General features: G+C 36.9%; 1 protein-coding gene across 1 annotated transcript in view; it reads left to right on the plus strand.

Annotated features, from left to right (window-relative positions):
* The window catches only part of GC (GC vitamin D binding protein), a 41620-nt gene that overhangs the window by 17292 nt on the left and 813 nt on the right, over positions 1-23515 (plus strand). The window contains exons 2-12 of the mRNA XM_065877667.1: positions 1683-1752; positions 2333-2465; positions 4560-4771; positions 5909-6041; positions 6340-6434; positions 9825-9954; positions 10980-11182; positions 12115-12244; positions 12672-12769; positions 14272-14404; positions 19683-19738. Of these exons, the coding sequence (XP_065733739.1) occupies positions 1683-1752; positions 2333-2465; positions 4560-4771; positions 5909-6041; positions 6340-6434; positions 9825-9954; positions 10980-11182; positions 12115-12244; positions 12672-12769; positions 14272-14404; positions 19683-19715 (1370 nt within the window). The 3' untranslated portion in view covers positions 19716-19738. The remainder of the gene's footprint in view (positions 1-1682; positions 1753-2332; positions 2466-4559; positions 4772-5908; positions 6042-6339; positions 6435-9824; positions 9955-10979; positions 11183-12114; positions 12245-12671; positions 12770-14271; positions 14405-19682; positions 19739-23515) is intronic.

The raw sequence follows: 23515 nt of genomic DNA on the forward strand, positions 1-23515 counted from the left end.
TGAGGTGCTCCTATGTTGGGTGCATATATATTTATAATTCTTATATCTTCTTGGATTGATCCATTGATCATCATGTAGTGTCCTTCCTTGTCTCTTGTAATAGTCTTTATTTTAAAGCCTATTTTATCTGATATGAGTATTGCTACTCCAGCTTTCTTTTGATTTCCACTTGCATGGAATATCTTTTTCCATCCCCTCACTTTTAGTCTGTGTGTGTCCCTAGGTATGAAGTGGGTCTCTTGTAGACAGCACCTATATGGGTCTTGTTTTTGTATCCATTCAGCAAGCCTGTGTCTTTTGGTTGGAGCATCTAATCCATTCACATTTAAGGTAGTTATCAATATGTATGTTCCTATTACCCTTTTCTTAATTGTTATGGGTTTGTTTTTGTAGGTCCTTTTCTCCTCTTGTGTTTCCCACTTAGAGAAGTTCCTTTAGCATTCGTTGTAGTGTTGGTTTGGTGGTGTTGAATTCTCTTAACTTTTGCTTGTGTGTAAAATTTTTGATTTCTCTGTCAAATTTGAATGAGATCCTTGCTGGATATTACATCCAGCAAGGTTGTAGGTTCTTCCCTTTCATCACTTTAAACATACCATGCCACTCCCTTCTGGCTTGTAGATTTTCTGCTGAGAAATCAGCTGTTAACCTTATGGGAGTTCCCTTGTATGTTGTCATATTTCCCTTGTTGCTTTCAATAATTTTTATTAATTTGATTACTATGTTTTATTATTATTATACTATGTTTATTACTAATTTGATTACAATGTTTCTCCTTGGGTTTATCCTGCCTGGGACTCTCTGTGCTTCCTGGACTTGGGTGGCTATTTCCTTTCCCATGTTAGGGAAGTTTTCAAATATAATCTCTTCATATATTTTCTTGGGTCCTTTCTCTCATCTCCTTCTGGGACCCCTATAATGTGAATGTTGGTGCATTTAATGTTGTCCCAGAGGTCTGTGAGACTGTCCTCAATTTTTTTCATTCTTTTTTCTTTATTCTGCTCTGCAGTAGTTATTTCCACTATTTTATCTTCCAGGTCACTTATCCATTCTTCTGCCTCAGTTATTCTGCTATTGATTCCTTCTGGTGTATTTTTCATTTCAGTTACTGTTCATCTCTGTTTGTTCTCTAATTCTGCTGGGTGTTTGTTCCTTAATTCTTCTAGGTCTTTGTTAAACATTTCTTGCATCTTCTCGATCTTTGTCTCCATTCTTTTTCTGAGGTCCTGGATCATCTTCACTGTCATTATTCTGAATTCTTTTTCTGGAAGGTTGCCTATCTCCACTTCATTTAGTTGTTTTTTCTGGGGTTTTATCTTGTTCCTTCATCTGGTACGAAGTCTTCTGCCTTTCATTTTGTCTATCTTTCTGTGAATGTGGTTTTCCTTCCACAGGCTGCAGAATTGTAGTTCTTCTTGCTTCTGTTGTCTGCCCTCTGCAGTTAATTCTTTTTCTTATTTTATTTCTTTAATTTTCATTAAAGTTTATAGCATGCCATCAAATTTTGATCCATTGTGATAAAACAGAAAGGCACCAAAAAGTGTAATTGCATATAGGTATTGAGAAAAATGCTACTTTCACCATTGATGAGTCATGTGGAAGATCCCTTTGTATATATACATTTAATGCAACATTCATTTAAAAGGAAAAAAGATACTTTTTAAATATATATTTCTGGTTCCTAGGTCGAGATTATGAGAAAGATAAAGTCTGCAAGGAACTCGCCAGCCTGGGAAAAGATGACTTCACATCTTTGTAAGTATGAGGTACTCGCTCACTCTCCTAGTTACCTGACCTTGAATGAAGCTAAGTGTGAGGTATCTTCAGTTCTGTGTCAGGGACTGAACTGATCTCCATTAAGATTAAGAGGATAGAGCCCCAGGGTCAAAGTGGGCAGAGATGTCAGCCAAATGGAGGACATCCAAAGATTCCAGCTGAACTATTGTTAATATGGTCTAAGAATTTGTTACAAGTATACTAATGAGTTGAGAAAACAAGTAAGCATAGTTTTCTAAGGTGAATTAAAAGGCAAATAGTACATGCTATGATGCTGGCAAACAAAGGCAGCAAGGTAAAGGAAAGGTTCATTTGGGGAGGCTTGAGAGAGGAAAGAACATGAGGCTGGTTTGATGGAACTCCCAAACCCAAGTTCTACTGTTACAAGATGCATCTTTGTTCCAGATAAACTTATTTTTAAAGCCAATGTCATATTTTCATTAGTCAAGAACATGGGTGCAATATTCCACTAAAAAATTGAATAGATTTCATATTAAAATATGTGCAAATGTGAAAACTTTAAAAAATTCTGCATACATTGACTTCCATTTCTCCTCAGGTCAATGGTCCTATACAGCAGAAAATTTCCCAGTGCTACCTTTGAACAGATCAGTCATCTTGTGAATGAAGTTGTCTCCTTGACAGAAGCCTGCTGTGCTGAGGGGGCCGACCCTGACTGTTACGACAACAGGGTAGGATTGTGTGGTTGGCCATGTCTATGCTGGCCCATAGAAGGGGGTCAAGACAGGCCTTTACATCATATCTTGGGGAAATTTTAGACAGCAACCCACCTACTCCAAGTTTGAGGGAGATACGAAGTCTATTATCCTAGAGCCCAAATTTATTCTGGTATAGTGAACCAATTCTGCCCATTAGTCCTACAAGGCTCAAATGAGAAAACTGGGGTATGTATTATTAATTCATGGACCTCTTGAAATAATTCTAATATATTCTGTATATCTTAGAAGCCTACCAATACTCATACCTGTATCATGCCAAGACTGGTACCAAGTGCCCTGGAAAAACTTAGTGTTGGTTTCAAGTTATTTGGGGGTTCAAAAATTGCCCTGTATATACACACACAGTTCTGCGTTTTCTACCTTAGAGTATACACGCAGAAATAAAAAATGCTGAAATGACAGTTTTCAAAATATAGACAACAGCTGAAAAATGTGAAACTACAGGCGTTTCTAGCAATTTACTGATACTGTCATCAGGAAGAATAAAAATGACATTTAGCTGCATCTTGATAAAGGCCTCTACAGACGAATGTCTCATTGCTCAAAACTTCAACAGTTAGCCAACAGACACAATGCTCCAAAGATCTAATTAGAATATATTCTATGACTCTTACCTATTAATTTCTTTACCTGGACCTTATCTACATTCTAAGAACTTTATCGTTTTCTCCCACCAACAGCTCCACAAATAATATGTCATTTCAACACAACCTTCTGCACTATCTTAAAATAAACAAGCAAACTACCAACTACAATCAAAAAAACAGAACACATTTTTATTTCCATTTTGTTTTACATATTTGCTAACCCATCCCTTGACCAGAAACGTTTGCTCATAACCCATCCAAGATCGTTAGAGACAGATCATAAGAACAGAGATAGCATTGACATTTTTTTGGATAACACCATTTTCCTGCTTTACAAAGCAATTTTTTCCTACAAATATGTTACTTTCTTTGTAAACTTTCTTTTTATTTGAAAGGAGGTAATAAAAAAGGAAAAATAGGAAAGTTGCCAGGGAAAGAAATGGGAAAAGATTCACTGTTTACTTTTGGTTTACATAAATGATTCATCATGTTGCTTTGCTTTCCTTCATCGATAGGAAAGATCTTTAGAAGTTTTATCTTCAAAAGATATCTTATAAAATAACTGTAAAGATGTCAAAATCATTTTCCCATGTAAATCCCCAATTTTTTCCATGGACTTATTTCTATTTCCATGGGACTATTTCTATTCCACATTTTTATTCCAGGTATCAAATTCTTTCCAAAAAGAACATTTTGTTGCTACAACTGCTTTGGTGGTATTCTTACCATGGACTTAGTCCGCCCACACATATCTATGTACCACTGTTGAGGCAGTAAATTAAGTTGTACCAGTGCTTCAACCCATGATGCATAGGAGAATAAACTTTGGGACTTTGGGGAAAAAACAGGCCCTCAGGCCTCATCTTTGACCTACTGATCAGAATTTCTGTGTTATGTAGCCCAGGCATTTCTTTTTTTCTGTTCTTTTTTTTTTTTTTTGGCATTTCTTATTTTTATACACTGATGCAAAAGCAGTCTAAAGAACCATTGAGTAGGAGAATGCAAATCAATGTTGAAGACAAAAGCAGTCAAGGATTAAGAGCCTGTTCATTTAACAAAGGGAGGAGAGGAGGGAAGAGGGAGGTCCCCATTCTTAGTGGTATTTAGAACAGAATACAGATAGGAGATCACATCAGAATCAATGGAGCTTTTTCAAATGACCTCCCTCATCCTTAGAGATGTTAATATCCCTGTGGATAAACACTGTACTAGAGGATCAAACCTCTAACAGCTGCAATCGTGTACAATTAACTTGTTAATGAAGGTTCTCTTTTGGTCCTACTCTGAGTCTTAACATAAGACCCTGTACTAGCCTATAACTAGAATAATGCAGCTTGTCATGGCCAGTTTGTTACTAATGAGAATTTTAAAATTTAACACTAAGATGTTATACTAAATGGAGAACTATAAGCCTGGAAACTTGCACATATGTGAGTTTACTTTTCTTTTCTCATTCTAGACTTCAGCATTGTCTGCTAAGTCCTGTGAAAGTGACTCTCCATTCCCAGTGCACCCAGGAACTCCCGAGTGCTGCACCAAAGAGGGCCTTGAAAAGAAACTCTGTATGGCTGCCCTGAAGCACCAGCCACAAGAATTTCCTACCTACGTAGAGCCAACAAATGATGAGATCTGTGAGGCATTCAGGAAAGATCCCAAGGGGTTTGCTGATCAGTAAGCTGCTTTCATCATATGTAAAACCTCAGGGCATAAAATAACATACATGTCTAATCTAACCCCCTATTCTATATAAACACCTCTTATACCGCAACCCGGACAATTACCAATAACGAAAACTTGACTGTCACCCACAACATCCCATCTCTGTCAGTGCCTATTACAAATAGCTTTCTCAGATGGAGATGAAGTCAACTTTCCCAAACGTCTACCCTCTCTCATCCTAGTTCCAGTACCTGAAGCAGACTCACTTGGATCCCCTGTCCACATGACACATTCAAATATTTGACAGCAGCTGTTGTGATTCCTCTTATGTTAGGGATCCTTGCATACTCCATCTGATAGAATTTTATTGCTGTGCACAAGTATTTAATTTCCAGTAGAGCATAAGAAATAAACAGTTTTTCACTCTTACAGTACATTCCCAGAAACACTTGTGAACATGACACTTGTTGTACCACATTAGTGGACATATTACTTTTACCTTCTTGTTTAACATTCATGAAGAGCCGATTATATATTGATTCTTTACTCTCAGAAGATCATAAAGTTGGAAAAAAATTATGATAATAGAAAAAATATATATACACACACAGAAGTCAAAAGCAACATCATTCAAACTGGCTTTAGAAGTATGAAACCTAGGTCGTGATTTCATAAAAGTTGATTGGCTTGCCCATCCCTGTAAATTCAGGGAGGATTTTGCCTAAGATCTCAGTCTCTTTAGACACTTAGTGGCTTATGCTCACAAAAATTAAAGTAATTTCAACAAACAAGCCTATACACCGCAATTGTCTAGAATAAACAGATAATGAAAGATCATTCCATGACCTTCATTTCAATTTTTTCCACCAGCGTTAATAAGCAGCTACCATAGGCCATGCATATGGCAGACGCTAAAGGAATAAAGGGATAAATGACCCCTCCCAAGTAATCTACATGGAAATTTAGAAACGATTTTTTTAAATGAAGATATTGATTAAAAGTGACTAGTATTATAACCCTTTCTCTAAATCCCTAGTGCTTTTTAGATATTATAACTATCAACTAACATGCACCCTTTTTCCATCAAAATACTTCTGAAAAAGACTGTTTCCCACAAATGTTTTGACCAATCCTATTTTTCCCCCACAGATTTATGTATGAATATTCCATTAATTATGGACAAGCTCCTTTGACACTATTAGTCAGTTACACCAAGAGTTCTCTCTCCATGGTAGGGTTGTGCTGTACCTCACCAAACCCAACAGTATGCTTTTTGAAAGAGGTAAGTGTCATTTTGTTACATAGTTATGTTCTTTTTTCTTCTTCTATTAATGCCGTTCCTTTCAAATAATGTTAGAAAGATTCCGATTCTGGAATCCATAAACGTTTTTAAAATGCCTCTTTCGTATTTTGTTAATTGGAAAAAAACACACAATCACCTCTGGGGAAAAAGTTCCGTTGGTCAGAATTCAGTTTTCTAGTCATCAAAAGGAGTCCAAATGGTCTCTTTTTGGCCATTCCTGCACACTGCTTTCAATGGATCCTGACCATCTAATGACATTCTCTCATTTATTTTCTAGAGACTTCAGCTTAAACATTTATCACTTCTCACCACAATGTCAAATAGAATCTGTTCACAATACTCTGCTTATGGGAAGGAGAAATCAAGGCTCAGGTAAAGATTTAGCACCATCAGCATGTATAGCTGTTTGTTTCTGCACTATTGATCCATAATATTAGGATTCTCTAAGAAAATGTTTGTAATAGAAGATACAGACCATAGTGTTATGCTCCAATAATCCTCAAGTAGGGCCCAGTTATTTTTTCTTTTCTCTACACAAAATATGAATAAGGAACAAAACTTTTCTAAAACATAATTTGATTTTAATCAACCTTTTCCATATGCTCATATGGGAAGACTGGTAGACCACTAGAAATTATCTCCTCAGTATTCATATTAGCATGTATTACAAACACATGAGCAAAAACAATCGTTTTTATTCATCACGTGTTACTTGCTTTGCCTATGTTTTCCTTGGGAAAAAACTTCCTGAATTCTTGTTATATGAAGCTTTGTGCTCTATAGTGTACATCTCTTAAGCTTCATGAATTTATTCTAATTACTTACTTTGTTTATAAGCTTCACTTTGATTTTTGTATGGCTATTGTTAATTTCACAATTTTGACAGTTTCTATGTTTACACTTCCCTCAACTTCTCAGGCATCTAGATTTGCCAGCTTTATATCTTCAGTATTTAGAGTCTCTTTAATTCCTTTTACTCTGATCCACAAGTGTTTTCCTCTAATGGTAATGAAAGAATTCATGCTGGGACCAGATCTTAAGGTTCCCCCAAAGGGCATAGAAACTACTTTCACAAGTCCTTTAAAAATAATCTTCCACTAGAACTACTGAAATACTAAATGGCATCTTCTCTAAAACTTCCCTTTAGTTTTCCTTGCATTTAGAGTATTTGGCATGCAGAGCATAGGAATTCATAGTATAAAACCCCCTATAACAATATACATATATGTCTTAATCATAAATTTATACTTGCATTAGTGTCTAGGAATTTACTCCAAGGAACTATCACTGAGCGTGGACAAAGATTTAGCTAAAAACATTGCTGCCACATTTTTTTTTAAATATGAAAAACTTAGATATTTCCTAATACAGCATATTTAAATCAATCATGATATACCCATTTATGAGAGAATGCCATAGTTTGTTATAATTATATTTTAAAAGAATATTTATTGAAAACAAAGTATTGCTAAAAGAAATAAAAACTACAAATAGACATTTCATGCTTATGGATTGGAAGAATTAATGTTGTAAAAATATCCATACTATCCAAAGCAATCTACAGATTCAATGTAATCTCTATCAATGTCCCAATGGCACTTTTTTTTTTTTTGCCGAAACAGAAAAAAAAATCACCCTAAAATTCATATGGAATATCAAGGGACTCCTTATAGCCAAAACAATCTGGAAAAAGAACAACAAAGTTGGAGGTCTCACACTTTGATTTCAAAACATATTACAAAGCAACCGTAATAAAGACACTGTGGTATGGGCATAACAAAATACAGAGAGACCAGTGGAAAAGAATAGAGCGCTCATATAGAAACCCTAATATATATATGGCCAAATGATTTTCCACAAGGGTGCCAAAACTACATGACTGAGAAAAAAGTCTCTTCAACAAATGGTGCGGAAAATTTGGATTCGCACTTGCAAAAGAATGAAGTTGAACCCTTACCTTACACCATGCATTAAAATTAATTCAAAATGGATTAAAGATCTAAATCTATAAAACTCCTAGAAGAAAACATAGGGAATAAACTTCAGGCCATTGGATTTGGCAATTTCTTGGAAATGACAACAAAGCATAGGTCACAGCAAAAATAGATACACAGGACTACATCAAGCTTAAACTACTGCACTTTAAAGGAAAAAACCAAGTGAAAAGGCAATCTATGGGATGGAAGAAAATATTTGCAAGTCATCTATCTAATAAGGGTTTAATATCTAGAATGTTTAAGGAACTTCTACAGCTCAACAAAAAATAACTTGATTAAAAATAATTGAATAGATGATTCAACAAGAGATATGTAAGTGGAAAGATATTCAACATCACTAATCATAAAAGAAATACAAATCAAAGCCACAATGAGATATCATCTCACACCTATTAGGATGGCCACTACCAAAAGAACAGAAAATGAGTGTTGGCAAGGATATGGAGAAATTGGAATCCTTGTGCACTGCTGATGGGAATGCAAAATGGTACAGCCATTGTGAAAGACAGTATGAAGGTTTTTCAAAAATTTTAAAATAGAGTCACCATATGATCCATCAATCTCACTTCTGCATATATATCCAGGGAAATTCAAGGCAGAACCTCAAGGAGATATTTGCACACCCATGTTAACTGTAGCATTATTCACAATAGTCAAGAGGTAGAAGCAACCCAAATGTCCACTGACAGATGAATGGATAATGTGTGATACATACATACAATACATACCTATATTACATATTATATAGTCTTAAACTCCTGTCACATGCTACAACATGGATGAACATTGAGGACATTAGGCTAAGCAAAGTAAGCAGTCACAAAAGGACAAATACTGTATGATTTCACTCATATAGAATATCTAAAGTAATAAAAGCCATAGAAAAAGAAAGCAAAAAGGTAGAAGCTCACCAAAGGCTGAGGGTGGATCAGTGGGGAGGGGGCAGTATTTATGGGTTTCGAGCTTTAATTTTGCAAGATAAATTTCTAGAGATCTGTTATATAAAAGTAAATATACTTAACATTGCTGAACTATACACTTAAAAATGGTTAACATGGCCAATTTTATATGTTTTTTGCCACAATTTAAAAAGAATGATATAGAACCTATTCCTGATATATTAAGTGAAAAAGGAAAACAGGTGAATGGCATAGCAGAGCATAATCGCTTATAAAATACCTTGTAAGCCTTATAAAATACTTCAGGGTAATACATCAAAACATCAACATTTATTAACTCTGTGGTCTAGGGCTATAGGTCTTCAGTATTTCTTTTATCTGCAGTTTCTAAATGAACTCATGAAAACTTTTAAACACGATGAGGGGTCACAAAAACACAACGCTGGCCTTATGAATAGACATTAGTGCTTTATTTATTGCCGTTTTAGATCTAACATTTTTTTATCACAACTATTTTTTAACATCTTTATTGGAGTATAATTGCTTTACAATGTTGTGTTAGTTTCTGCTGTATAACAAAGTGAATCAGCTATACGTTAGATCTAACATTTTAAAGGCATGCTTCAACTACGTAGATCTGGCCACGTAGAAGCTCTATATCAGTACTGAAAATATGAAGATCCATTGGGGCTGACTGAATTCTGAATAGTGACTTCTGCACAAAGGATCCATCACATAGCAGTTGTGCTCTATGCAGCCGTTGAGGAATTAAAATTATGCTATTACTCCTCCCGACTCTGTGTTCATAATGAAACCAAAAAAACTGAGAATATGGGTAAACTACTAATTCATTTTTAACTGTTTAGCCATCTCATAAAATTTGCCCAAAAAGCGCCTACTGCAAATCTGGAGGATGTTTTGCCACTGGCTGAAGGTATTACCACAATCCTCTCTAAGTGCTGTGAGTCTGCCTCTGAGGACTGCATGGCTAAGGAGGTAAGAAAATCATCATCGTCATGGGCCACATAATGAGTGGCAGGCATTCTCCTAAGCTGCTTTTTATATTCATCATCTCAATGAATCCTCATATGTATCCTATGAAATTTAAATATATTGTTAACTCAATTTTACAGACGAGGAAACAGAAGATTAGCAAGGTTTAATAATTTGAAGTCATACAACTAGCAAGTGGCAAAGTCCACACACAAGGACAAGATTCTGATTCCCGAGACCTTACTCTACCTACAGAGCCCAATGCAGATCTACTAGTCATGTATAGTTAAGTTTAAATTAAACAAGTTTAAACTTCAACTTTGGTAACACTAGCCACTTTTCAAATGCTCAGTATTGCACAGTACAGATAGAAATTATTTATTTCATCATTCATCATCTGTTCTATTAGACAACACTACAACCATTATTTAAAGTGTCTAATGTTTTCGTTATGTCTATTAAAATTTGATAGTCATCCAAATTTCTCACCTTCCATTTATATAATCCTTTCAAGCAGATACAAATTTGAACTGTTACTTAAATAAAAGTCACTACGTGTCTGTGGACCTCTTTAGAGATAGATACTTTGTTACCTGGCCTTTTTGCATTAAGGATACCTGTCTATGTCCATAGATGTTTTTCTATAACCTGACTTATAATGGCTAAGTGGGACTCTATGTATGTATTGCATATGCTGCATTAATCTACCTAGATATGCCATCTTTTTATTTAACCAGTCCCCTTTTATTGGATTTAGGTTGTTTCAGTTTAATATGTTAAGCAATGCTGCCCTTAATAGCCTTATAGCTAAATCTTCCCTTCACCCATAATTATTTTCTTAGAGTAAATTCGTGGAAATCAGATTGTATACTTTAAGGCTCTTAGTACACATTGACAAATTGCCCTCCGCAAACGTCCTACCAATGTACCTTGAAAGAGCATTCACACTGACTTTTGTAAGCCTTCCTTATTTTTAATTATACTAACTAGGAAACTAATAATGCACAAACTCACAATTGCTTTTGTAGCTGCCTGAGTACACAGTAAAAATCTGTGACAACTTATCCACAAAGAATTCTAAGTTTAAGGACTGTTGTCAAGAAAAAACACCCATGGACATTTTTGTGTGCACTTACTTCATGCCAGCTGCCCAAAACCCCGACCTACCAGATGTCAAGTTGCCCACAAACAAAGATGTGTGTGATAAAGGAAACACCAAAGTCCTGGATCAGTAAGTAGGGTTGATCTAATTTGACAGTATTGATATTCACTAGCATTAAGTGACAAAGAAATTAAAATGGGAAGAAATAGTAAGCCTTTATCTGTTTTCCTCCAGCTAAGAACTAAAATAAACCATTGGTTGCGTATACTGAGTTGCATGAACTACGAGTACGTGCATACTTGAGGTGTAAAAATATTTCTTAATTAAGTCAACAGGCCCTACAATCAATTACCAGTATTAGAGAGCAGGATTTAGACTGAATTTGGATTGAAACTAATTTACATTTGTCTAAGTACTCATTGTTTTTTTTTTTTGCGGTACGCGGGCCTCTCACTGCTGTGGCCTCTCCCGTTGCGGAGCACAGGCTCTGGACGCGCAGGCTCAGTGGCCATGGCTCACGGGCCCAGCCGCTCCGCGGCACGTGGGATCTTCCCAGACCGGGGAACGAACCCGCGTCCCCTGCATAGGCAGGCAGACTCTCAACCACTGCGCCACCAGGGAAGCCCCTCATTGTTTTTATAAATGCATAAACAATGGAAGAATTTACACAAACTACTTTCACAGAAAAGCTACCCAAGTTACTCACTTGATGCTTTATATAGGGTTCATTGTATTATAGTTGCATAAAGGACAGTTCCATAGGCATGTGAAGTAGATCTGTTTATATATAAACAAATTTATATGTAGTACATACAGCATTTTACTTAAGTTAAATTAACTAGTTACAATAGCTTCAAAGCAACTGTTAATAATTTGCATTCAAATGAGAATATTGATTTTAACTTCAAACCTGTTGATTTGGAGTCAATTTTAATTAAATCTTATTTTTAATTAAGAAGGCAGGTATTCTGCCTTAATAGATGTCAAATTTCAAAACATGATACGCCTACACAAATCTACCCATTGTTAAAGAGTGTTATCTCCTTTCTCTTTCATGCCAGGTATACGTTTGATCTAAGTAGGAAGACTCATATTCCAGAAGTATTCCTCAGTAAAATACTTAAGCCAACCCTGAAAAGCCTTGATGAATGCTGCCACTCTGAAGACTCTACTGCCTGTTTCAATGCTAAGGTACAATGTGCTACATTTTCTTTATCAACTTTGCTATAGATCAAGGGTTGGCAAACTGCAGCTTATAGGGCAAATCTGGCCTGGTGTCTGTGATCTAAGAATGGTCTTACATTTTTGAATGCCCTAAAAATAATAATATTATACATGAAAATTATATAAGACTCCAACATCAGTGTTCATAAAGTTTCATTGGCATATAGCTCTACTTATTGTTTATGGCTGTTTTGCCATGGTGGTAGTTGAGTAGGTACAACAGAGACTGTATAGGACTTACAAAGCTTAAAATATTTACAATCTGGTCTTACATAGAAAATGTTAGCCAATATCTGATAATAGATAATAAACACTCATCTTGATACATTGCATGGAGTTCTGATTTAACATCTCCCTGGACAGTGTTTCAAGACAAATAACTGTTTTCTTACAGGGTCCTCAACTGACGAGAGAACTATCTTCTTTCATTGAAAAGGGACAAGAACTGTGTGCCGATTATTCAGAAAACACATTTACTGAGTACAAGAAAAAGTAAGGGACTTGTTCTGGCTGATTCCTCCAAATTTATCAATAATAGTAGCCCAGTACTGCTATTTGAAGAAGAGTTGAAGACTAGATGTGCTAAGTCAAAAAGGAAGGCATTTCTTTATAAATAAGTGTTAACACTAAAATAATAGGCCATAATAATAAAAAGTTTTACTGGCTTCCTGGAAAATCTCTGTTGAGAAGATCATATCATTCTCAACTTGATTAATTTCTTAGATTCATTTCAAATCATTTTGAACAACAGATCAAGCAAGCACAAATACAACCCCACAAAAAGACCTTTATAAAGAATCCCAAAAGGATGACACCTTCTTCAGTGACCCCCATGAAGTCTACCTTAACAAAGCTCTAAAAGAAAAAAAAGCTGTGAAATCCTTAAGTTCAAAATGGTTATTTCCCAGTTAACAGGAAATTACATAATTAATAGATTATGGAGGCGTTATAGAGTGTTACAGATAATGTAAGATTAAGTTCTCTGCCAACAGTTTTGAACTCCAGGATTACACGGGGCAACTGAGTGATAATTTATATAATCTCAATACATTAAAAATGTTAATGCAGTAAAATTGACATTTTGAGTTTTGAAAGTAGAGAAGATGGAAACGATTGAGTCTAGGTATTTACAATCCCATACATGCCCTTTTTCTCCCTATCCTACCAGAGTTCCTTCTGGTCTGACTTGCTTTCCCTCCCAGCTGGAACCAACTCTTTTTAATTACGCTTTTATAAGCAGGCTAGTCACCCTCACCCTCTTGTCCTTTCCCTGTATCCATTTTACTAATCCCAACTCCAGATAAACTTGGGTCTCTACTACTTCCCAATCCCACTACTGAGTGGGCTGGCAAGTATTTCTTGGAGAAAGTCGTAAACCAGGCTGAGTCATAAACCATTATGAGGGTAGAGAGTTACCAAGATCATAGACCAATCAAACTGGGAGAGAATCAAGAGAATTCAGATCCCAGCACCGTCTTGAAAGGGAGATAGAGTTAGTTAACAGTAGAGCTAAAAACAAGAGCCAAAGTTTCTAAACTTTTTTGTGTTTTCTAGTATAGCTAGTTGAGAAGTAGGCAAACTGAAGGGAAAATTACATAAAATGAGGGAGAATACATGAAGGTGACAAAGTCCTCTAAGGGAAGTATTCTTTGAGGAGTTTGAAATCTAGAACTTGAGAGAAGATGAAAGGTCAGGGAGGATAGAGGAGGAAGTCATCCATGCTGATTGATGCAACTGAGCGAATGAAAGGGGAAAGGCGGGAATTCAAATTCAGCAACAGTTTGTATGTTTACATTCATGATCTAAAGAGACAGGTTTCACTTTCTAATCTCAAATTGAGGCACTAAAAATCATTCCACAGATATTAAGTTTTCTTAAGAAGGGCAACTATATTTTCCTTTTTTGTTGCTAAAGATCTGAAGTGGCTATCATTTTGCACTAGATGTGTTTATAAAACACATCTAGTAAAACTCTACATAAAATTGGCCTTTCAGACTGGCAGAGAGGCTAAGAGGAAAACTGCCTGATGCCACAGAGACAGAACTCGAAGAGCTGGTTGACAAGCGCTCAGACTTTGCCTCCAAGTGTTGTTCTATAAACTCACCTCCTCTCTACTGCAATTCAGAGGTAAGAAAATTTAACCCTCTACTTAATACTGCATAGTATTAAGAACTTATATAGTAAGATTTACTCATTTGTTATTGATTGCCTGATGGAGAAATGTTTTGTTGGCCTTTTCAGACGCAGTAATCCATTTGTTTACATCCTCCATTTGACCCATTATTCTCCAGCAGTCATTTCAGAGTGCTATATTAGAATAGTCAAAAAAGATAAAGAGAGCATTCCATTTCACTTTACAGTTAATTTGGAGGTATTAGTGACAATTCCAAGAATTTTGATGTCTCACCCATTCTATTTCTGCAGTATAGAGGCAGGGTTAAGAACAACTCTTTGCCATACCAAAATAGTATCTTCCTTTGCTCACCTCTTTCTAAAGGTCATGATATTAAGTTGTATCCCTTTTGGCCGGATTTAACTATTGTTGGTTTTGTTGTCTATTGGGAAGGAAACATTTATGATCCATTTTGGACCCATCATTTTTGCTTTTACATAAAAGTAATTTAACTATAGTGTAAAAGTTAATACTACGGGGCTTCCCTGGTGGCGCAGTGGTTGCGAGTCCGCCTGCCGACGCAGGGGACACAGGTTCGTGCCCCGGTCCGGGAAGATCCCACATGCCGCGGAGAGGCTGGGCCCATGAGCCATGGCTGCTGGGCATGTGCATCCAGAGCCTGTGCTCCGCAACAGGAGAGGCCACAACAGTGAGAGGCCCGCGTACCGCCAAAAAAAAAAAAAAAAAAAGTTACTACTACTTAGGCCAGTGATTTAATGCCAATCAGAAGTCCCTTTCTATAAGTTAAAGAATTTTTTCAAGAACTTACATGAATTTTTGTTCATCTAAACCATGAAAGCAACAAAGGCTGGTTTCATTTTATTATTCTATCATTTTTCTATTCTATTTCTATTACTATTCTATCAGAGCACATTTGATAATATCCTAAAACTTAATAAAAATCACAAAAGTTTGTGTGTCAGAAGAAACCTTGAAGCTCATTTAGTGTACTTTTTTACTCAGTTAATCCCTTCCACAGGTCATTCAGCTTCCATTTAAATATAGTCAATTTATTTTCTCTTAGAGGTAGACTATTTTCACTGCCCAGTGGCTTCATTTATGAGAACATTGTTCTATAAACTAAACCATGATATTCTCCTCATAATTTCTACTGAGTCTAGTGTGGCTTTCTTTACCAACTAGAAAATGTCTTTCTCTCTTCTCAGTAGAGGTTCTTTTATATTTGAAGTGGTTTTTGGAAAGTCAGACTGTGAAAAGCTGTTTGTGCCTTTGTTTTTGTTCTTTTAAGTTTGGGGTTATACGTACCCAATTCTCTTAACGTTTTAGGGAAGTTTTGCTTTTCACCGTATACTACCAAACAAAGCCTTAAATTAACAAATCAAGCTACATCACATTGTTTGTCTTTCTTCTCTATACCCTTGAAGATTCTGATTTCTCCTCCAATTTCCATGTACACACTCCAATCCCAGACCTATTTGCCAACCTTGTTTGTAATTTGTAAAGTCAGAATTCCAGATGAAAAGGGTACAATAGAATAAAAGCCTGTTCTTTAAATTCTGCTGAGAAATATATCATGTTCACCTTTCATTAAAATTCAAAACAAGTAAGATTCTAAACAAAAACTGAAAGACTTGGAGTATTAGGATATTTTGGTCATTATCGGCATTAAAACACTTAGCATAAGGCAAGTAAATAGAACAGTTCCTTCCTGGACTACCAACTGGCTTTGGGTAATATAAGTAGCTGCTTAGGCTGCCTTTTCCAGAAGGGGGAAAAAAAAAAGTCACCTTACCTAAAAGGTGTTTTCTATCAGCAGAATTTGCTCTGACGGCCTCATGCAGTCATCAAGAAAAAAAAGCCTAAATCCTTTTCTTATATTCTGTCAAAATACCACTTTTGTAACCCATCTCTAGTCCCATCATCTGTTCATCCAGCTACAAATTTTTTGACCTCATACGAGACAAACTGAGCTTTATGCACGAAGCACATGCTTCCTTCAAGCTTCTTGCTTTTCATTTCTTTAATCTGCTTTTCACTATATTTTTCATTATAACACATTGCCGTTTTAAAACTTTATTTTCAACAACCATGATGAGAAGGCAGTTTGGTAGTGTTCTATTTTCTTGCTTTATAACCAGTAAATTTATAGCAGTGCTGCTGCTGAGTAGCCAGACTTTCCGTAATAGCTAAAGAACAGTGAGAGGAATGGAGTTGAGATACTCATGAACATTTGATTATTTAGAGCCCTAGGACGTTAGACCCTCTGGCGTTTGTTAGCCTTTTTGATTGTCTTTCTACGTTAATCTCATTGTGAGGTAGGTGTGCTCACCTCTGCTTTCTGACTTCAATCTGCTAGAACAGCATTCACTTTAATTCTCAATGCTTAGTGTTAATATTTGTCCCATTTACCCTATAATTTGGATTATAACTTCTCATTAAGTTTATCATTTAATCTCCTCATCCAAATGCTTGACAGTTTCTTTTCCTTATAAGTAGGGCCCATCTACTACATTCACTCCAAGTCATTTATATCCAGGGATCCATTTCTGTCTGCCATTCTAAATATACTTGGCACAGTTGATAGAAGAGTGGCAGAAGGGGCCTCTGAACCATACTAAATCAGTGTTTCATTACGTGGTCATCTACCCCTACCTACCCTCACCCTGATCTTGAAATGAACAGGAAACAGAACCATCAGTGTAACTTTCTTTCGGCTCTACCACGGCACTCAGAACTGGTCCATTTTTATATTCCGTAGAGGCCCACTGACTGTAGAAAAACTTAACCGCTGCAAAATTAGACTCGATTTTTATTTCTCTCCATCATTCAGGCAAGGCATCCCTGTTCATTCTTCTGAAAACTCATTACTATGCTATCCCTAAGATGTCCCAACAGATTTCCCAAAGTTTTCAGAAAGCCACTGTTATGTGCTGGAGTTGATCATTAAAATTTCTAAGACAGTCAAATGCAAATGGCCAAGAGAAGCTGGGCAAAGAGGAGACTGACTCTTCCTCTCTCATCCCCTTCGCCTCCTGCTCTCCCCTTTTCTTCTCTCCCATACTTCAGGAAAAATTGTTACATCTCTCAGTATAAGTAGATTTTATAATCCTCAGTGTCATAGCTAGCAATTATTCAACCATTTCTATTTGTTAAGTAGAATATTAATAGCTTTACGTGTATTTATAGAATGATCTAAAACAATTCTAAATGTTAGGTAACATTATAATTCCCCTTTACACATCGGATGAGTGAGATATAGAGATTACATAAGGAAAATCATAAGTTTATTTCATGAGTCTGTTACCGTCACTCCATGTCATTGTCAGAATTCAGCCGGAATTTAGCTAATAATGACAAAGGCAAATTACCGATACCGGAAGACTATTAATTACTGACTGAAAATCCAAAATTATTGTTAAAATAGAAAAAATGATACCAGGTCAGTAGTATCACTCTGAATTCCATTCATCCCACTTCCTTGGAATCTTCTTTCATTAGTTACACCCTTTTGTTTCAACAATACCTTTTTAATGATTCTAATTTAAAGTTACTTATCTCCTGATCTTAAAAAACTAAGATACTTTAGACACTACTCCCTAGCTTTTTTTTCTCCTTCTCTTACAGCCAAGATTCTTGAAAGAACAGTATATACTCTCATTCCTTACACCTCTTATTAATTCCTCTACCCTTTGCAGTACAGCTTCTGATGCTACCATACCACTGATGGCAAAGTCACACTGAAATCTTCTTGCTAAATCTAATAAACATTTTTCAGTCCTTATCTTACCAGCCTTCTCTGCAAAACACTTGATACCCACAATTATTTTTCTTCTTGAAACAATTGTCATCTGCATTACCATATTCTACCTTTTTCCTTCTGACTCTTCCCTTCTTACTCTCTTTAGTATTGTCTTCCTCTCTACCTATCCCTTAAGTTTCCATGTTTTCCAGAGTTTTTCCTTGATCTTCTTCACTTTTCATGATATGATATTTTCCCTGAGTGTTCCCATCCATGGACACGCCTCCAAACTTCAAATCTCTACCTCTAGCCAGAATCTCCCCCCTCAGCACCAACATTTTTATCCAACTGTCCATGGGGGCTCTCTTGTCCCACAAGAAATTCAAACTCAACATGCCCAAAGTCTTTCCCCTAAAACCCCCTCTTATTTCCTAAATGTATAAATATTATCGCCATTCACATTGTCTAAAATGGAATCCTTGACTTCTATATACATTCAACTAAATTCCAAATCCTATCAATTCTAACTCTTCAATATCTCTCAGTAGATACCTTCTTCTACATTATCAGTACTCTTCGGCAATCTTTTGCTGGGATTACACCCTTGGTCTCCCATCTCCAGTCTTCTTCCAGTGCCTCACACCCAATTCCATCTCTATACTGAGGTCAAAATAACCTTTGCAAAGCACAAAATGGTTAATACATTCTAATTGCTCTCTGTTGCTTCTAAATTGAGGTTCAATTTTCTTTTTTAATCGAAGAATTTGGACCCTTGGTTTCCTCTCCAAACTGATCATTACTTCTTGCTCCTCTTGTGTTGGTTCTCCTGAACTGCTTGCAATTTTTCAAGTACATTAAAGTTGCTCTTACCTCAAGGTTTTGCACCTAATGACTCATCCTAGATTGCCCTATTCGCACCCTATAACGTGGCTCAATCTTTCATCAAGATTCTGGATTCAATTTAGACACCACCTCCTCTGGGAATCCTTCCCTGGCACCCAAGCTGTTATGCTTTAACATTCAGTGCACACCCAATAATTAGCACCTATTAACTATTGTCATTTGTTCCTTGTCTTTTTTCCTGGAATACTGTAAACTCTTCAAGAGCAGGGACACTGTAAAACTAAATAAGGATGTGAAGGATGGTCAATTAAAAGTTCAATATAAAACTGCATTTTGACAAGAATCCTTTCCTCTAAACAAGGTTCAAAAAAATTTATTATACCTTTTGTTTGTTTTTTTTTTTTTTTTTTTTTGTTTATTTCGGTACGCGGGCCTCTCACTGTTGTGGCCTCTCCCGTTGCGGAGCACAGGCTCCAGACGCGCAGGCTCAGCGGCCGTGGCTCACAGGCCCAGCCGCTCTGCGGTATGTGGGATCTTCCACGGACCGGGGCACAAACCCGTGTCCCCTGCATCGGCAGGCGGACTCTCAACCACTGTGCCACCAGGGAAGCCCCTATTATACCTTTTGAAATGACCTACTAGTCTACAAACAAAACACTCCATGATTTAAATAATTGTTTTCATTTCAGATTGATGCTGAAATGAATACCCTACAGTCCTGATGCATGTGTACTGTCTTTGGTAAGTACAGTTTTAAAAGGCAGCAAAGAACCCAGCTTTGTACAATGTATCTTTAAAATCATAATGGGAAGGAGACTATTTGTCCAAATTATTCTAACAATGATTTAAAGTCATTTTATGAGACTATTTTATGAGATGAGAATATTAAGCATATGGAAAAGTCAAGGAGCTTACGCAAGTATATACGACCAACTTCTGACAAATTTAGGGCTAGAATTCAGATCCCCAGCCTGGTACTATATCCATCTTAACCTCACATCTGAGATAATGACAGTATAGAGATCATTTCAGGGATTTTAATGCATTCAATAGAAAAAACTGAGTTCAAAGACGGAGATCATCAAGTCTTAAAGATAACATGGCAGGATTCTCAGAAGGCAAGCGGCATTCCTCAAATTAAAGCAACACTGGAAATAGTACCACTTGCTTCTTTCAGATATTACGTTTTCACCCATTAAGAAATGCCTGATAAAGATATTAAAAGTGGGCTTCCCTGGTGGCGCAGTGGTTGAGAGTCTGCCTGCCGATGCAGGGGACACGGGTTCGTGCCCCGGTCCAGGAAGATCCCACATGCCACGGAGCGGCTGGGCCCGTGAGCCACGGCCGCTGAGCCTGCGCGTCCGGAGCCTGTGCTCCACAACGGGAGAGGCCACAACAGTGAGAGGCCCGCGTACCGAAAAAAAAAAAAAAAAAAAGATATTAAAAGTATAAAATAATTTCGATAGAACTCCATACTTTAAACTGAAGGTGATCTCAACTGTGCACATTTCTACAAAAATATTTTCTCTCTAGATTTAATTGTATTCATTTTAAAGATATTGTTTCTGGGCTTCCCTGGTGGCGCAGTGGTTGAGAGACCGCCTGGCGATGCAGAGGACACGGGTTCGTGCCCCGGTCCGGGAAGATCCCACATGCCACAGAGTGGCTGGGCCCGTGAGCCACGGCCGCTGAGCCTGCGCGTCCGGAGCCTGTGCTCCGCAACGGGAGAGGCCATAGCAGTGAGAGGCCCGCGTACCGCAAAAAAAAAAAAAAAAAAAAAAAGAAAGATATTGCTTCTGAAATTTAAAAAAATGATTTAAAAAAGTGGTTTTGGCTTATCATCTCAGATCTTAAACAGGCTTTTCAATGATGTAAAATTTTAACTGCCGATTTACTGGTATCTTTTCCTAAAACGGATATGAAAGCAAAAGCCTTTGACTAATGAAATTCAAGCTTCCAACTATCAACAATATGAATCATTAGAAACAGCAAAAGAAAATTAACATTCTGAGAGGCACTGCAATGGAGATGATCAAGGAAACTCATTTCTGGAATCACCCAATCTGGATTAGAATCCCCTCTCCGTCTATCTTTATAAACTTAAATTATACTGCCTAGAGCTCAGTTCCCTTTTCTGTAAGAAGAAAATTGTAATATCTACTTCTCACGTTGTTGTAATGATTAAGTGAAATGATTATGCATATAAAATTCCTAGAAAATAGTAGCAGTAATACTAGCAAAGTTGTTACTGCTGCCGCTTCTACTACTGATACAACTGTTGACTCAAGAAAAACATACAACCTGAAAGTTGTGAGTTATGTTTTATTTGGGGACCTTACTGAGGACTATAGCCCAGGAGACAGCCTCTCAGATAGCTCTGAGGAGGTAAGGGAGGGGCCAGGATATATAGGTGTTTTTTTGCTGAAAAAACAAGCATGAAGTTGAACATCAAAGATGATTGCTAATCGCAAAGAACAGACATCTCAAGTTAGTGATTTTAGTTCTTTTCTATTATATGGGAAGGTGCAAGAATCTGGGGTCATTGAAATTATTGCTTTAGATATGCGTAGGGCCAGAATCCAGAGCACAGAAAGTTTTGTTTTTCTCCATCCTGAATTCCCCTCAGGGCACACTGTCAGGACAGCTGCAGCGTCTGACGGCAGGCAACATTCTTTGTCTGCAGTATGAGTCTAAACTAAAACAAGTTTCCCTGCCTGTATATTCTTGTGCTTTTGCACATGAACATTGTGTCTTAAAGGGAAAGTAAGTTCACTGAACTATTTCTGGAGAAAAAGGCTAAAGGGCACACCTGAAACTAATATGTCACTTATCCCTCAATTAAAAAATTAAAAGCGAAGTTACTTTGAGTATAACTATTCTAGAGTTAAAAATAGTATCTGGTCTCTGTTGCTGCTAAACTAATCGTTTTCCCTCATTTAAATTAATTCAGTTTCCCTTCATCTCAATCCACATATAATCTATATAGAGTTAAAATCCCAATACACAAGTTACCTCACCTCCCACCCTTTGAGGTATCCCTAGGCTTAATAAGAATTCGGGTTGTTTGGAAAGCCATATAACTTCTCCTTTGAATTTGTTTTCACCGGATTATGTTATTCTCTAGGAACTCAGTGCATTTTTTGGTGTCTCATGTATATTCATATTCTTTCAGTCCCTGGGAGCACAAATTGAAAAAGAGGGTATTTTAAGGAGAGGTAACACTAATTTGGTAGAGTTTTTTTTTTAACCTAACAACTTTCTGAAATATTTAATGCTGGCTAAATCAACAGGTAAACTGTTTTTTTCAGTGACAGATTAATGAAGGGTTCTAATATACTGATTCTTCTGGTTCTAGTCATTATCTTCTATAAATATTTTATCATTTCTCTCGCATTAGTCAATATTTTTCTATGGCCTTTAATTAGCCCTTCAATTTCTGCATCACCCAATTGTTTGGCCACCCAAACACATTTTGATGAGCTATTTTTCTATGGCCTTTAATTAGCCCTTCAATTTCTGCATCACCCAGTTTTTGGCCACCCAAACACATTTTGATGAGCTAGAAGGAAGCCCTAAAAATCACTCACATATTCCTTCCATAGGTTTCAAGCTCTATTTTACCCGCTGCCTGTTTATTATAACCACAACCTGCAATTATAAAGGGTTGTTCTATTTGGAGCGGTTATGTGGCTTTGAAAGAGCAAATTATACCTTGTTCACAAGGTTGTGGGACTGGGGCACTTGATGTCTAGAAATAATGATGCCATAACCTAAAAGTTCTATTAGGTTTCTAGAACACAGCCAGCAGATTATGATTCTTGGGTTCCAGGTAGAATTCTGGAGCTCTGTAGGACAATCCTGGATTCATTTAATTATGAGCAGTTGTGAGCTGCTCTGGATCCAGCACTTGACTTTGATTCCAAACTAAGTAGTGAGCACTTGTCTTCCCTCCCCCCTCTCCCCATAGACCAGCCTTTTCTTCATATCTTAAATTGCTGTATAATATATCCAAGTTCTTCTATGGTTTTTCTTACTCTAACAATTCTGCTCTTGATGACAGAAGTGGCACATTATTTAGCATGAAGCAGTTCCTAAATCCATTAAACTAACTTTGGCTGGCTATGTGTTTTTCACTGAAAGCCCACCCCACTCTAGAGGTCTGAACAGCTTGTAGAAGCTGAAGCCTTTGTCTTTGGGTGTTCCCATCCTTAGGTACACCCACAATTCATGTCTTCCACTCAACAGCTTGATGCTATTTCATTCTTAACTAAAGTCTTTTTATAAAACGACTTGTCCTCTTGACAGTTATTGGGCCCCTTGATCAATTTCTTCTAACCCCCAAGTTGATTGTGACCACATTTGCATGCCCCATTGGAGAAGGAATTACTGTCTTTTAATAAACCCCACAAAGCCAGTTATCTTTTGCCTTCAGCTTTGGAAACGATTAGTGTTCCTTGGGTTGCCAACAGATAAAGGAGTTAGCTCAAGCCGCAGAATCGAGTCAGAGGGAAAATACTACTAG

This window comes from Phocoena phocoena, chromosome 5 (assembly GCF_963924675.1).
Source record: "Phocoena phocoena chromosome 5, mPhoPho1.1, whole genome shotgun sequence".
NCBI lineage: Eukaryota > Metazoa > Chordata > Mammalia > Artiodactyla > Phocoenidae > Phocoena > Phocoena phocoena.